Source organism: Rhopalosiphum padi, chromosome 2, assembly GCF_020882245.1.
Source record: "Rhopalosiphum padi isolate XX-2018 chromosome 2, ASM2088224v1, whole genome shotgun sequence".
In the NCBI taxonomy this organism is placed as follows: Eukaryota; Metazoa; Arthropoda; class Insecta; order Hemiptera; family Aphididae; genus Rhopalosiphum; species Rhopalosiphum padi.
Genome location: NC_083598.1, coordinates 66,763,427 through 66,780,748, shown reverse-complemented (window position 1 = coordinate 66,780,748; position 17,322 = coordinate 66,763,427). Strand labels below are relative to the sequence as shown.

Here is a 17,322-nt window from a genome sequence, read left to right as displayed (position 1 = left end):
AACGTATCATGTATTCATGTGTATACTCAAATATCAAATAGTAAATATAAAATAATAATAACACATAGATATGTACCTAATTTATAAGAAATATAGTGTTTTCATTGCTCAAACAATGAAGTTTGGATTATATTATTGATGATCAAATTTCATATTTGATTTAAGAACAAAAACACTAGACAGTTTAATGTTTACTAGTGTTTTTATTGAAATGATTAACTGTATTATAAATTAATTGAATAATAATAATAATATAATTAAATTACTTAAAAATAACGAAAGTATAAAATTCGTTTGAAAATTATTTGATATTTTGATATGTCTATTAATCCTCAAGTCTGATAAAGTTAAAAAAAAATATATGAGTCATAACTATAGGGTATAAAATATAAATATAATATAATTAATGATATATTACTATCTTAATTTTAAATTATTTTTATGATAAGGTGTTGATAGAAAATTAACTTATTAAAATATAAAAATTAACAGAACAAAAATTGTATTGTTTGATAAAATTATTAACAAATACAAATGTATGATATTGTAATCGGTTAAAATAAACTATGAATGATACATTTTTAAGAAAGTACTAGTTATAGATAAAATTGTTTTCATGTCTATAAACAAAAAAATTAATAATACGAACAATATTATATTTTAATACTAATAATTATTTTTATTACCTAATACACATATCAACGCGGTGACTATATGCAAAATTATCTATATAAAAATATGTGTATAATTTGTGCTTAGATATTGCAGTTGTTTCAAAAATGGTGAAGTATTTAACTATTAAGTATTTAAGTAACTATTTGTCACAGTATATATTTAAAAAAAAAGTTCTATGAAAAAAATGAAATAAAATATTGTTGTAAACAGATCACAAAACACAATTTGGTAACTAAATTAAAAGTTCTATAATATCATTAGTTGTTACCAAAAGCGTGCTAGAGAGCGGTAACTGACAACAAAGATCCCACATTGACATATTATACATATTATTATTAAACCATAACTTCAATCATATATTTGAATTTAAATTATCTTTTTTTTTTAAACAAAGGGTAGATACGAGTACTTTGAGATTCGCAGCGAAGCGATTAATGAAACGTATTGGTTTTATAATATTAATATTTTAATTTTTTATACACTCTTTTGAGCAGTTGACATTCAATTTTAAAACTCGATTTTGTAATTTGATAGCGATTTCTGCAGATGGAAAATAGGATCTAGTTGGTACTTTAGGAGGATCAAAAGTTACAAGGTTAGAATTCTCCTTCAAATGTTCGAACTCCAAATTGAAAATGTATTTTTATTTTCATTGTAATCAAGATCTATTTCCAACTGGTTTTAACAATATATGGTCAAATTTGAATTATATATTTTATAATTGTAAGTTGTAATCAAAATGTAAATACTTTTTACTCGGAGTTTAGAAAATACGATGTTATACGAACTTTTCAAACCATTTAAAATGTCTGAATTATAACTTAAATTGTTCTCAAGTATCGAGAAATGTTGAGGATTCGAAAATCCGTCTTTGATTAAAGTGTTTAATTCGGATCTTCAGACGCTCATTGAATGAACAATCGATTACCTAATTAAAATATATATTGAGCATACCAACCATCACAATAATCGAACGTCAAATAATGCTATCATATTGTGATGATGTCAAATTGTCAAATAACATTCGAATATAATATTTTGGTCGTACCGTAGTGATGGGCCTGGAACGCGGTGGCCGTGGGGTTGGGCCACATAATGGCTGCGGCGGCTGCTGCGGCTGCGGCGCTCTGGTAGAACGGCGGTGTGGCCGACGACGGTGACGACGACATCGGGACGGCGTTCGGGTGTCCACCGGCGGGAATCCCGCCACCGTTGTTGTTGGCCGGCGAACCGGCAGCGGCGGAGACGTGGTGACTGCTATTCTGTGCCCGGGCCGGTGTGTTCTGCCACGTGTGCGCGGTGGCGCCTGGGACTGCGGCACCTACAGTGGACGGTGGTGGCGGTGGCAGAGGCGGCGGCGGTGGTGCGCCGTACTGGTGGTGCGCAAGACCGAACATATTTGGCTTGGACGACGGCACGTATACTATCCGATCGTGATGGTAATGACCGCGGTAACCGTTTTCTGTAACCACAAAAACCAACGCATGCGTTCATCAATAATCAATGTACACACATATAATACATAATAAAGTAAAAAAATTTTAAATTATGCAGTAAAATGCGTATCAGATCAATAATAATATATGTTCCTATAGGATAATACTATTTAAAAGATAACGTATTATACTTTAGTACTTATTTATTTATTTTTTTTAAAACTTAATTGGTTATATTATATAAAAAATAATACGAGTTAACCATATACTTTATAAATTTATGGACAATAATAATAGTTGTTATCGATGTGTGCAATAAAAAAATATTCATCTAAACGAATTGTTTTGACTTTTAAATTACCCAATAAAAAATGTAATTCGTTTAGTTCAATGGAAATAGCTGAATAATTATATAGTTCAAAATTCTGTGAGATTAGGTAGATAATTTGTGTTATACCATAGTAAATGTTGTGCGTAGACTCCAATGACCGTAATGTGTTGGATAAGAGCATTTTTTACTAAAAAAAAATAAAAATCTCGAGGGAACCTCTGAATGTCTAATGCGAGAATAGTCAGTAATCGATAAAAATATGAGCAACACAAAATTTAAAAAACAGATACTAGATGTAGGTACAGCTATTAATTTATGACTAATCAATAAAAAAAATATACAATCATTATGAATTTCCGATCGTTAAAAAGAAATATCGGTAACCGGACATGTTCCGCGCGTTCTTTAAGTTAGGTCATCTGCTATAGATGTGCTGACTCGTCACCTTTTTATTAATTTATACAATCACGAGTGAACTTTGTTTATACTCAAATCGATTTTATAATTTACTTTTAAAATATTCATTTTAAGTAAAAATCTCGGTTTATTTCAAATGCAGTTCAAGAATTCAGAAACATTGAATAGAGTACTCAAAAACCTTTAAAGTCAATAGTTGTCTGCAGTTTACTAAAAAAAAAAAAAAAAAAAAAATAGTAAAAATAAATTAGATATCTTCGAAAATGCGTAGTTTCATATTCTAATGTAAATACATAAGAGTCGCCGACTGTAGAATTACACATTCTGAATAACAGAAATACGAGAGGTAAAATTAAAACTGTAATTTATATTATATTCACGTATGTGTATTTAATATTTTTATTTTTTTTTACCACATAAACATTTTGTATAAAAAAATTATCCAAATTATATTTGACCTTATGAATGTTAGCGTTTGTATGACAATGATATATACCTAAGCAGCAATTAACAAATTGCATTAAAATATTTATTAGTAAAAATATTATGCATTATTTAATTTTAATTATTAAAATATATTATAATGATTGCTATTATATACACTAAAAATTGAAAAGATAATTATCTATTTTATTTTCACTTTTTTTTTTACTTATCATTTTTTTTTTTTTTACATAAAATAGCTTTTAACTTGAATTATTAATAATTTTTATTATTTTGTACAATTATTTCATAATTGTTATTACTCGAGATCGAAATATTTATTATCAATTTTGTAAACTGAATTCCTAATTATAATCTATAGTTTTATCTTTGTTTTTACAATAAAGTGTAATTTATAAAAACCATTAGAAATTAGAATATTAGATGTTAATCTATGACTTCTTATTTTTTAATGTTGAAAACTGTATCAACTATATTATAAACGCTAAACAGTCAACACAATATAATATAGTATACCTACTATTCTGTTTGACGTTAATGTAAGTCCAATTTTAACTGAATATTTACAATAAATATTGTAAATAAGAATATCAAGAGTCAAGACTATCTAATTTATTGTAATTATAATTATACTATAAATACTTAATGGCTGAATACGTAGCTTGACACAAATAGTATGTTCCATCGATTAGATAACAGTATATAATATTTTAGTTACTAAATCGTAGTACGTAAGAAAATTGAAAACAATTGTAGGACCAACAGCTGTTACTTATTAGTATCACTATATAAATTATAATAAATAATTAATAAGTTAATCTACATCGTAATGGTATTTCAAACGAAAGAAAAAAAAGAAATTATATCTACGATTTAGACATGTAAAGTGTTAACCACAATTTTCATTTACAATATAGACAATAGTTATCTTCCTCTCTTACCTTTTATGTGTGTAGTTATAATATATTATGTATAGAGAAAAACCAATTTTAAAAGCGTACTTTTATGTATAACACCAAACTTTTAAAACGTAAATATTTATAAAATAACTGTTATGAATGAAATTTAAAAAGATAAAAAGAAACATATAAAATCAGCGTTTATAAATTTTGTTAAAAATAAAATATAATAATTTATGAGCTAGTTTTCTACGTGCGATCCGAGAGTGCAATAAAAACGTTTTCAAACCGACGCGACGACAGCTAATCGCGTGCGTAATCGCACGCAGCGGACTAATGATAATTGTCGCGTTTCGTCGCGATCTGAGATTGCCTTTAAAAATTAAAAATACAATAATTTATCAATTGTATAATATTATATATTGTTTGATAAAAGACGGGGAAACGATAGTCGGACCAACCAAACGCCGCTGTCCCACGTGATATTTTAATATAAATATTATATATATTATTATTGTGTATGTGTTAAGGTCTCATTACACACACAAACCGTATATTATTAACATCAATCGAAATTATTTATTATAACGCCCCAAGTGTGTGTGTGTGTGTGTGTGTGTTTTTATTGTTGTGAGAGCGGGGTTCGCGGTGGGACGACGTGTCAAAGGTCAAGGCGTAAAAATCGAATCGATAACGCAATACAACGTTTTCTTAATCGGTCTTATCGGCATTTTTTGATTTTTATAATGTATGTTTTAAATAGTTTTAATCATTACACGCACAGTATATTTCACTTATGTATATTTTATATACACATCAAATGTCAGCCAAGCAAACGTATAAGCGCATACAAATAACGATAATATAACAACAGAATTCTCTGATTATAACGGATAAGTTTGGATAAAGTTACACTCTCTCTCCCTACTCCATCCGCTATCACAAGACTTGACGAAAGTACACTTTTTTTTATCATTTATTTTATTGACAATTTTCAAACGATAACTTTTAATTTGAATACCTATTGTTCTATGTTCATTAATTAGTGTGGTAATATCAGTATTTCAGATAAACATCGAAAAAAGCAGATACTTAAATTAGGAAAATAATAGTCACAAAATCTTTTAGAGCCCATGCTATTACAATAATGGGGTACCTTTTCTAAAAATACTGAACATTTCTCGTATATGTTGTCAATGGATTTATCTATAAGTAGGTATATCGTATATGCTCTTATAGGAATGATAAGTTGATGGCTTTACGAGTTAGTTACATTTGTTATCTTGCGCATACAAACAGTTAATTATTAATTTAATATTGAAATATATCTGCTAATTATTCAAAAATTAATTTTTTAATATTTTGAAAAAATTCATGAAAATAGCACATCTTAGGCATATACATAATGGCAGATAACCTACAGAAAATTCGGGATTTTTCCGGTAGACCCACCGCCCACGTCCATATTTTATACAGAGGTCCTCAATAACCTGATCTCAATACCATCACATTATTTATACAACGATTCTTAGCACAATAAAATATCCATATTCACCATTGACTATAAGTAAGTTTCTGAAGCTATTAACCGATAAAGTTGTATTTCATTATGTTATTTTATCACCACTTATCATATTTATTCTCTTTCCACCACTTCCGAATGGCCAATTAAACTGACTAAATTAAGAACATAAAAATACTTACAAAAATCTGCGAAGAGTAGGGTGCGTAGATTATTCTCATATAATACATATACTTATAAATAACTATTAACTTGTTACAAACTCGATTTAAGGTATATTATGCCCATTATGAATGTTGAAAATAACTAATAAGTTATATTAATATTCAAAATTTTCCAATAGAAAGAAGAACCAGTGTGAAATAAAAAAGCGTCTACTGCAGTGAAGCGTATACATTATCATGTATATCTGTTTCAACTGTGTTGAAATAATAAAACGAAACGTCGAAACATTGACAAAAAAAATGGTCAGCCATTTCTGGTGTAGATACCACAGTATAATATACTTATATAACGGTCGGACTCTAACATACTAACGATCCTTTTATGAAGAACTACGAAATTGTTTAAGAAAAAAATGACGTTCAACCCAACCAAACCGATACTATATAATATTATAATATAGGATTATTAAAAATTATTTATCTAATGATTGGCATCTGTCCACCTAGGTCACTTGATCTTACTCAACATGACTTCATATTTTGAAGATGTATTGTTAAAGATATACTGTGAACGTACGTCCATTGTAATTAACTACTGCAGAGGAACGATAACAAATTAGCAGACTAAACGGATAATATGCTGGAACAAGTATGGGATCGATTTTACATTGTATATTATATTTTAATTGTATAATTGTACCTATAACTAGGTTAAATCGTATAGGACATATTTTATAAGTACCATAAACTAAATTCTAAATATTATTATTTATCATTGTAAACCTAAAAATTAAAATGTTTAACCATTTGTAAGCGCAGATGAAACATTATGGATAAACCTGCTGCATATGTATGTGCGATTATCATTATTATATCTCACGTGGATCCATCTTCCCGCCGAGGGGCTGATTTAATGACGACCCTTACGGAGTCGATGATGCAAGGGGTGACCATGACAGGTTTCGGTGACGGCGCGCATACACGGGGTTGGTACATGGGTATATTATATGGGTATAGGTACTTACGCGTGTCACTGGAGACGACACCTGCGTCGGCGCCGACCGTGCTCGTCGACGAACATTGGAACATGACTTCATCGCCCGTTCACGGGTTGTTGTGCCGAGAGCCGCGGCCGGTTGTCACGGGGGCCACCGTGAATTCTTCGCCTGGTCAACACGAACACACAAAAAAATGTTATATTATCACGAATATTGAATTATTGTTTTTTTACGAAATAAAATATTTAAACTGGGGGGGGGGGGTACTCGTCGTGCCAAAACGTGTTACGTTTACGTGATGTTTATATATATATTGTGTATATATATTTAATAATATTAGGTATCTATAGCTAATAGGTTTATAATAATATATTGCATATATCATGATTCATGATTCATGATAATGCGCAGTGTTCGGACGGGACTGGCTGGTCGGTTGTACGGTATTGTCCGGTACTTGCTACGATATAAATTAATAGAAGAGTGAGGGTAAAAAAAGTCGTTCGCGGACATTGTCGTGGTGCACGTTATAAGATAAACGACAAATAACAATAAACGATTATACGCGTACATGTATTGTATTGTATTGTACACATTATATAAATAGATATATAGAACTACTAAAGCTGTTGGAATGACGACGACACCGTCTTCCGGTCCAAAGGTGTTGTAAGCGACATTATTATCAGATATTACAATAATATACACGCCCTCACGGTATCTTCCGAAAACCGCTACCCGAGGCCGGGCGCCCTTTGGCCGTCGTCGCCTGTTCCGATATCACATAAGACATAAGTAACCTATCTACAACGTTAGGCACAGTAGACCGAGATCATACGTCATCGCTAAATCAAAATATTCAAAACCCACACACGTATATACCAATACTTTTGGAGAGAAATCATAATTTGATCGCGATCATGATCATGTCGATTATTTAAAATTGTCATAACCGTCAATAACCGCGAAAGGAGATTCTGAATTTGTTGTGATCGTATTGTAGGTACCTCTAATGCTCACACCTAATACCTATACGTGTTGTTTACGCGCGCGGACATGCACGACGGTGTATTAAACATTTAAACGTATATAATTGCGTCGCCCGTTGTAATATTTCGGTAGGAATGTATTAACTCGTAAAAACACGACTCATACCTATATAATGTATATATTATAAATAATACCATTACATTACATTGTAGTATACCAACATAATATTATATTATAGAGGCGCGCGCGTGCGTATACGCGTGTGTGTGTGTGTGTGTGTGAGATAAGCTTTTAACGAAGGGTTACGTCATGGCGACAAGGTATATAATCGGCCGAGATAAAGTGTAGGTTCCTGTATAGTGCTGCGAAATATGCTGGTGCACAGGTTCGGACAATTAATGTCGGTGTGATAAGAAGGCTGTTTTCGTGTACATGGATTTAGATAAGGCAATTCGGTGTGGGACTGTGGGCATTGTGTTTCGAAGAATAATTAACCTCAGTATACCTACACTACACGGGCTGGTAGGCAGGCACGCAGACTAGGCATATAGGTATTATAATACATATTATAGGTGTATACGCGTCGGCGCTGCATCGTTATCCGGGTGCCTAGGTTTTTTTTACAATAGGTGTATAATGTTAAACTCGCGCCACTGCAGGCGATAACGGTTAGCACAACTACAACTACTCACGCCCATCATCGTGATATTATATTAAAATATATACGACATAATGTGTTATCACTGTTAATCGTCGATGTTGTAAGTTAGACAATGATGGTCAGCTCTCCGCGAAACGACCGAACGATAAGAGAGGTATATTCACATACTGTACGGTTTACACTGCTAAAGCTGCCACTGCACACCCTTTGGTCTCTGAATCGTGCTCCGTGACTACCGGGCGAGTGCTTTTGTGTATCTACCCGTGTCATCGGCCATCGCGATACGATATAATATTAAAATATTTTTTACAGTCGACGAATAAACACAACACCGTCCACTCGAATAATAATAATAAAATCGTGATTTACTACTAGTCTACCCTACTATAAATTGAATATACGCATACAATTTAACAATAATATTAATTACAACTCGGTATACCTGTAAAGTACGTGTTTCGTATATATTTTGGCTTTAACTGTCGTGTTGCGATACTGCGGATGTCCTCGAAATATCGCCCGGTCGAACGATTACGAGTTAACGATGTTTTAACCGATTACTAGTAAAAATATTCGAATAATTTTTATTAACTATTATTTCAGACGAACGGAAAACTAACGAGTATTATATTATATCGTACGCGTATACGAAACGTTTTGTACAGCCTTCGGAGGTTTTTATCGTTCTTTGCCGAACGCATATACGAATGAACAGATGCAGTGCGCGGTGGATTGGGCACGTTAATCTAATCGCTTAATAGGTTACAGAATAATCAGATAGATGGTTCTAATCTAACAGTTTGCTGATGAATAATAAAAACACAAGAAAAAACCTCGTTAAATTGTTATTTTTCATCGATATACACATACGCTGCAAAGAAACTGTTTTCGTATTACACGATTGTAATAATGAAAGCATCAAATAATAATTATGATATATGTATGGGTAATGTGTTGGTCATCCACTCGTCCGTTTGACCTTTGCGTCGACGCGTCTGTCCGCTACCGATTATTTTGGACAGAATGAACAAGAGATGACTGAAAAATGAACGCAATGGACAAAAATCGTTAATATATAATACCAATTAAAACGTCGGGTATAAAAAATGTGCAATTAGCATACAGGTTTATCGACATTATTTCATACATTTATTTTAAATTCACTTTTCATATTTATTGAATCGATCTAATGTATTTTTAGTAGTTAATATGATGATTTTACTGGAATTTTGAGTTATCATATCGGTATATAATATAATATGTATTATATGTTTGACCGTTATTAATAATTAACTTTTTTTATTTCAAATAATTTACATTTTTATTTAATTTTGTAGAACGAGCATATATTTTAATCAAACAACACACATAATGCTTTTGTATATATATAATTATTAAGTGTAGTATTATATAGTGTGAGGTCCAAAGTAACAATATTTGATACGCATACGCTACCTATTATATTATAGGTATAATATGTGTAATTTAAACTATAATGATATTTGATTGTACGATTAACTGATATCAGTAATCGGGTACAATGGGTATAATAGATTACATTATTTGATTATAAGTACTTATACCTATTCAATATCGAGTTTTCAAATATTTGTCCAAAATGTCTAAACACCAAGCGACCAAATACCTACAATATGACCATATGGGACCTCGTCCGCTTTACATTAGTTTATATTTATATCAGTTACATTAACGAAAAAAGATATCTTATCAGTAATATAATATTGTCACGTACTCCGTTGATAACAGCAAGCGTTTATACTATTTGAAATAAATTAAAGCGCTTTCTTGTGTGCGCCCAATTCTCTCCTTATAAATTTTAATAAGTACATGTAATATTATAATAAGTAATTACAGGGCAACGAGCTTAATCTATGTAATAATAAAATGTCACGTCATTTATAACTATTCGAAATTGATCATCGTTTATTATTAGGATCACCGATATCTGAAAAATGTGCAACTTAAGATTACGATAATAGGAGATAGAACTGTATTTCTGAGAAATGATAAATCAAAATTATAATTATTGTCTTGGTGTCGAGTAATAAACTCCGTATCGTTATAATTCCCCACGATATAATTTAAATAATCTGTAATTATATTTTTATTATCAGTTTACAGTTAAAATAGTTGAATTAAAATACCTACTTCTAAGATATTGATTGTTTAGGTTTGGTTTTAGACCGTTGCTTAAATCGATTCGCCACAGTTACAACTTACGGAATAATAAAAAAAAGATTATTCTGTTGGATTAAAACTAAGACTGGTCGGTGGATATATTTTAAAACGACCTTTTAAAGATTCTGATCTGGATAAAGTACGCGTATTATTCCGACAATGTGGATTGATTTTATTCGCATAATATCAGCTAAAACGTGTACTATTATATAATATATTGTATGTCTATATCAATTAATATGCAACACGACAACAACATTCTGAAATCAATCTAATTGATATTATTATTGTCTAATATTTATAAAACAGCCCGTGAACATAATATACATTATTATTAGGTATGGCGATTAAATACTTTGAGACATTATGTAATAATAATTTATGTTCACAGAAACATACGACCAAACAATTGAACACATATAACGCATTTACATCGATCGGTTTTTTTTTTTTTAGTCAAATAATCAACTTGATTGCTTACGATATTCTTAAACTGGACACTATTTAAACGTAACATATTTTATCGTGAAAAATCGTTTGTACTAAAATGTATGTTATGCTTTCGTTTGATATCCAAAAAACATATTATATAAAAGCGCTCGGTGCACGTACAAACGGTTTTAAACTGAAAAATCGTATACATGAATATACAAACAACAAGGATATTATATGTGTAGGAGGTACCCTAATAACATTTTAAAGTATGTAATTGTGTATTCGTGGTCTATTGGTGTATGTTCTGGTTACTAAATATGTGTGTAGAATGTAGATGTCTGTATGTGTGTATATAAAATGTATATACGATTATACGAATATGTTTAATAACGAGTATAATATAGTCTATATTATTGTTGTCTTGTAACGCCGACCTAATAAATAAAAACCCGTCAGTGATTTGAAAAGGGCGAATGTGTGTCTTGGGCGTAATGATATTTTATGGTTTTGAGACAAATGCAATAAATATTGGAGTCTATTTAGTATTTAGGTTAGTAATAGATTAAATGTGCAGAGATTTATGTTTACGTCTTAATATGTTTTAATGTCTTTCGGTTATATTTTTCGAAAAATAAACAAATCGAAATTATATTCACATTACTATTATGATAAACGATAAACCCAACGCGTTAGGTAACTTGTAAATTCGTATTTTCAAAAAAACATTGTGTAAGTATAGTGATGAGTTACTTAAAAATTTCAAAAATTTGAAATTAAATATTACGATTTGATTCCGCATAAATGAATGATCGGCATGACGGCATGTAGTTCACAGTTTCACACACATTAAATATTAATATATTATAAAATTTAAACAGTAAATAAGGTCATTAAAAATGACTATAAACTATATTACTATAATGTAAAATAGTATACTTATATCCATTAGGTGTAATGAAATGATTACTATGCTTTTACCAGAGAATAATATTATTAATTTATATTTCCGATTCAAAAGATCAATAAATATAAATCATTGAAGAATATTTTATGTGTATGTAAAATTAATTATTTAAATCTGTAGTATTATTAATTTCATATTGAACTAACTGAGTCTACCGACTATTTATACAATAATAACTAATAAGTAATTAAATAGGTAAATAGGTAATAAGTATACATATATAGATAATGAATACAATGACATATGAAATATTACTTGAAAATATTTTCGAGCTATTATATTTAATAAATAACTGTACTTTGATCTTAATTTCAAAATACAATTTGAGTTCTTAAGGTAACCTTTTATTTAAAAAAAAAATATTACAATCTTATGTATTTAGTATTACACCTATTGATCCCAAAATCAATATTAATTATTAAACACGTATAAGTGATGAAGAAAAGAAATTGTGATTATTTTTTTATCTTTACATATTATTAAATATTTAATAATTTGAAATATTATTTTGTGGTAGATATTTAAATCGCATCTAATATTATAATTTAAAGGAATAATATTAGATACTTATCAGTTATCATAGGACATAGCTCAATAATAGGTTATAATATTATGGATTTATACTTCTACAAATTTCGATGTTTCGTTATGCGTTATTTAACATTTATTTTTCAATAATATTAATATGATACTATTATACAGGATTTTATCAGATCAGGACGAGAAGACAAATGTTTTGATAATCGATTAAAAGCCAAATCATTATATAATCCTTTTTATTATAAGGCACACAGAAAAAAATGTGATTATTACCAATATGCTTATAAACATTATTTATCTATAACCATTGTTTTTATCACCTTATCATGAGTTTATCATTTGTAATGTGATCTGGGTATTGATCTTGTGTAGATAGAACAGTTTACCGTCTACGGGATTTGTCGAAATGATTATAATATATGGCATTATAAACGACTGCATGTAGTAATGACCTAAAATAACTTAACAAGGCCATAAGAAAGGTGCTTAATAGTTGGTATAATAAAATATATATGTCTGTGAGATATATGATTTATATCATATATACTTAATACCAATATTTATCATTTATCAATACGGATCGTACATTCGTACTTAATATTTAAATATTATGATTAGTTATTTAACGAATTAAAATTTAAAAAGTGTACCAAAAATGGACCACGTAGTATTCGTGGTAAGTATACATTATGTTTAATCTATATGTAATATTGTGTAGGACATTGTAATATTAAACAAACCGACAAGACTTCGTGCGATAATATGAGGGAAAAACACGTTTTTTAACAAAAAGAACCATTCGCAAAACTATAGACAGGTGACGCATTTTTATTATTTTAATACACATAATATCACCTCTGCGCTGTTTTTAAAAACATACCATAAACCTATAGAAAATAAAACTATACAGGACAAGTTTTAAGTACCTACATCTACATCATCGGCGTATTAATATTCATCTCGAATCTAAAATTCATTGCACCTATTTCGTGTATATTATAATATACAAAAGGATAAGCTCGTCTTCTGTTTATAAAACTCGACTGTACTATGCAAGCGCGTATGTGGCATTAACAGATTAACCACATACACGCACACAATATGGCGTATAAATAATAAACCAACATTGATATTATTAATGCACGGGCCAAGATGATTGTGTTAGGATTTATAAATTATATTTTTTAATCTCATTCGTGTGACCGCGCAAACCGGTCCCATCAGTAGCGTTGTGTTATTTAAATCGTCGTGACTGATTTAAAAGTTATTTGAATAACATTTTTTTTAACAATCCGTCAACAGCCAATAAAACTAACCTAATACGATTTTAACGATATGAATGTGTTGTCACGGAAAATCTTGAATGAAATATTAATCATTAGAGTACCAGTACACATACCTGTATGGTTATTCACTTCAGCGCTAATTAAAATATAATTAGATTGGAAAATAAACAATCAGTAAACAAATAAATATGTTCAAATGTAATAATTTTAAAATATCAATGGAATCGTTGAACGATCGTGTAAATATAACGTACAGTTTTATGAAAATAAAGTGTAAATAATTATCTTAATCATCAAAATGAAGTCATTATAATATTATATTTATAAATATATTTTTTTTTAATAAATCAACAGTTATATTATACTCATTGCAATATTGATTGTTAATATATAGGAGAATTGAATAAATTATAATAATTCAAAATAGTATACCCGTATGTAACAAATATAATATACCTATAGTATTTTTTTTATTTAATAACAGTTTCAATAACAGTTCTCCTGTGACTTATTAATTAATTATTTAAGTTAAAATATACTTATTTAAATACACAGTGTTAGGTATAAGAGTATATTGCTTCTAACAAATAAACAGTTATTTTTTTTACGAACCAACTTTTTATTATTTAAATCATGAATTAAACAATATTATCAAATATCTAATTTTTTTAATATATTTCATATACGTTTAGTTTTCACCATCATTTGATCAAATTTAGACACTTACTTAGGTTATTTAATCAGACATATCAATAAACAATGAAAAGTACCTATATATGTCAACTCTGCATTAAAAGGTAAAATGATTAATTAATATTGAATGCTATAAAGTTTGATAATATTTTTATTGACGGGAAATCGTCTAAAATTAAATATTTAAATTTACCTAAACTAGTTAGTACTTATTACTAATTACTATATAATTAGTAATTAGTAAGAGTTATAATTTATAATGTTTTCTAAAGACGTTTTTATCAAATTAACTTCATTTTAGAAAAATAAAATACAAAACTCGTTTAGAGAATGATAAATAACCAGCTCAATACTAATGTGGTTTACGAATACTTAACACATGATGTATTCATGAAAATATATTGTTGTAATCGACCAAATTAGGTTGGCCAATAACAGTTTTTTAATCGTATATTATGTTTTGTTTGAATGAATGATTTGTCCACTGTTACGTAACTTTTGTATGATGTCTTATGGTTATGAATGTTAATTTCAATCGTGTAATAAATATTAGCATCTAATAAAGGTATAACAAAATATTATTATTTCCATGTGTATTTATTGTGAGAATCTAGAAATCATGATTTTTAGTATAACATAATTATAAATTATAATCATTAAAAAAAATCCAACAACATTTATTGAGTCGTTAATTATGATCTTTGGTTATTTGTCTTTATTTTTACAGTTGCTAAACATATATTCAAGATATTTTATTCTATCCGTTTAAACTAATATATGCGTTATCTCGTAATCACACTGGACAATCCAGTATGACATCTTTCGAATGTTAATTTTTAACGGTCACTCGCAGGAACAAAATCAATCTGAGGCCGTGTGACAAAAACATCCTCATTCATCTGACATAATACAAGTAACTGGTCTCGATTAAAACAAAAATTAAGTCAAAGAAATAACAATGATGTACTATGTGTAGATTATTTACAAATTTTTCTTATTTAAAGTTTTCATTAAATTCTACTACGACGACATTGATAAATAAAAATCATCGACGTTCTTCAGCTAAATGATATCAACACACGCGGTAACTAGAACAATGATGATGATGAGTGCACTTAAAGAGTCGTGTAGTCGTAAGTCGTATTGAGTAACAACTAGCAATAGTGTTTTTTTTTAATGTTTAACTTCTACTACCGGGTATTTGGTACATACTAAGATAACGAGACTTCCGCGTATAATATGATGATCACCGAACCCTAGGTAAATCGTCTGCGATCGTTGAGCTAGCTGCACGCAATTTTTTTATGGTAATGCGATTTTTGTTAACTTTTGGTGTGAAAAAATCAAAACTACGTCAATTAGACTAGAATAATGATTAGGTAAGCAAAATTGAATAATATTTTAAATTCATCGCATTCCTGAATTGTTCTTACGCTGTATATGCGTTTTGGCGTATTGCACAAAACACATATGCTGTACAAAGAAAAAAACGTAAATACGGAAAATAGATTAACTATATTTTATCTCCTTGAAGAAATATATAAAAATAAAATAAAATATTAACAATACTAGCACATATGTAGTAATCTTGTCCTAAGTACCATATCTTTAAGAAATGTATATCGTCTAACCGTGTAAGGAGTAATTAGAATAAATTACAAATTCTATATAGGATGAAATAAACCGTCACAACACAAAAATGTATTAGTTTTATATATAACCGTATATGGATAGATATTTTTAACGTAAGATGATCATTTGGTATTATTAACTCTATATTAACAGTTTAACACGATAGCATATTGTTCTAATTGTAAATAGCACACAGCACGTATAGTAGGTAGTATATTGTATAGAAGAAACAATATTTTTCGCTATTTTTACCGCTTTAAAGTTTAAGTTTAATATGATATAATATATATAGATAACTTTAATAAAATATGCTGGAATAATTAGATTATCTATGAATTTAAATGTTGTGGATAACTAATATCTAATATTATAATAGTGTATATTTTGTACATTACCTATATTATATTATAGGTATACTTAAATTTATTATTTATTAAATAATTTAATTACTTTTATTACTTCTAATTTAGCATCAAAATATTATCAATATTATCATTAAACGGTCGGAACACTGAACTGTAAACTTTTTATTATTTTATATTTCTTATTAATTAATACATTTTATATGAACGTATGCAATTTTTGGATTACATAACAAACTGATTTGAATTATAACTAATAAAATCAACAACCTGATAAAAATTTGTATGTCTATTTTTTTTAATAACTTCAAAACGAATGAAAACAATAAGAATAACAATTATAATATTAAGTATTTAAGTATACCTATAAATATTGAAAAAAAATCCAATAATTTCAAATTTAAAGCAATATTATGATTTGAACATCACAACAACTAGGAAGGCTTAGCTAAAAGCATTATATCGTCTATCATAAATAAACTTTTTGACGTTAAAATATATATTTATTATTTAAATATACAGAATAATAATTTTATCAATTTTAGGCATCACGATTGGAAAATAATTAAAATACTTTAAATACTTAACTGCAATTTAATTACGCTATACATATTAAAACGATATCCCACTATTATCAACAATTAGTTGTATAAAAGTAAATTTAATAATATAAT

The 17,322-nt window shown here is 28.8% G+C and overlaps 1 protein-coding gene across 4 annotated transcripts in view; it reads right to left on the bottom strand.

Moving 5' to 3' along the window:
- Window positions 1–17,322, bottom strand: part of LOC132920914 (GATA-binding factor A-like) — a 29,083-nt gene that overhangs the window by 8,669 nt on the left and 3,092 nt on the right. For 2 of the 4 annotated variants that reach the window (XM_060983645.1, XM_060983648.1), the window contains exons 2-3: window positions 6,914–7,054; window positions 1,724–2,137 (exon numbers count right to left, since the gene is read on the bottom strand). In XM_060983645.1, coding sequence (XP_060839628.1) covers window positions 1,724–2,137; window positions 6,914–6,977 — 478 coding nt within the window. In that variant the 5' untranslated portion in view covers window positions 6,978–7,054. Of the gene's footprint in view, window positions 1–1,723; window positions 2,138–4,244; window positions 4,526–6,913; window positions 7,055–8,979; window positions 9,240–17,322 lie in introns of those variants that run through there. The other 2 variants (XM_060983647.1, XM_060983649.1) reach the window with 2 other exon arrangements.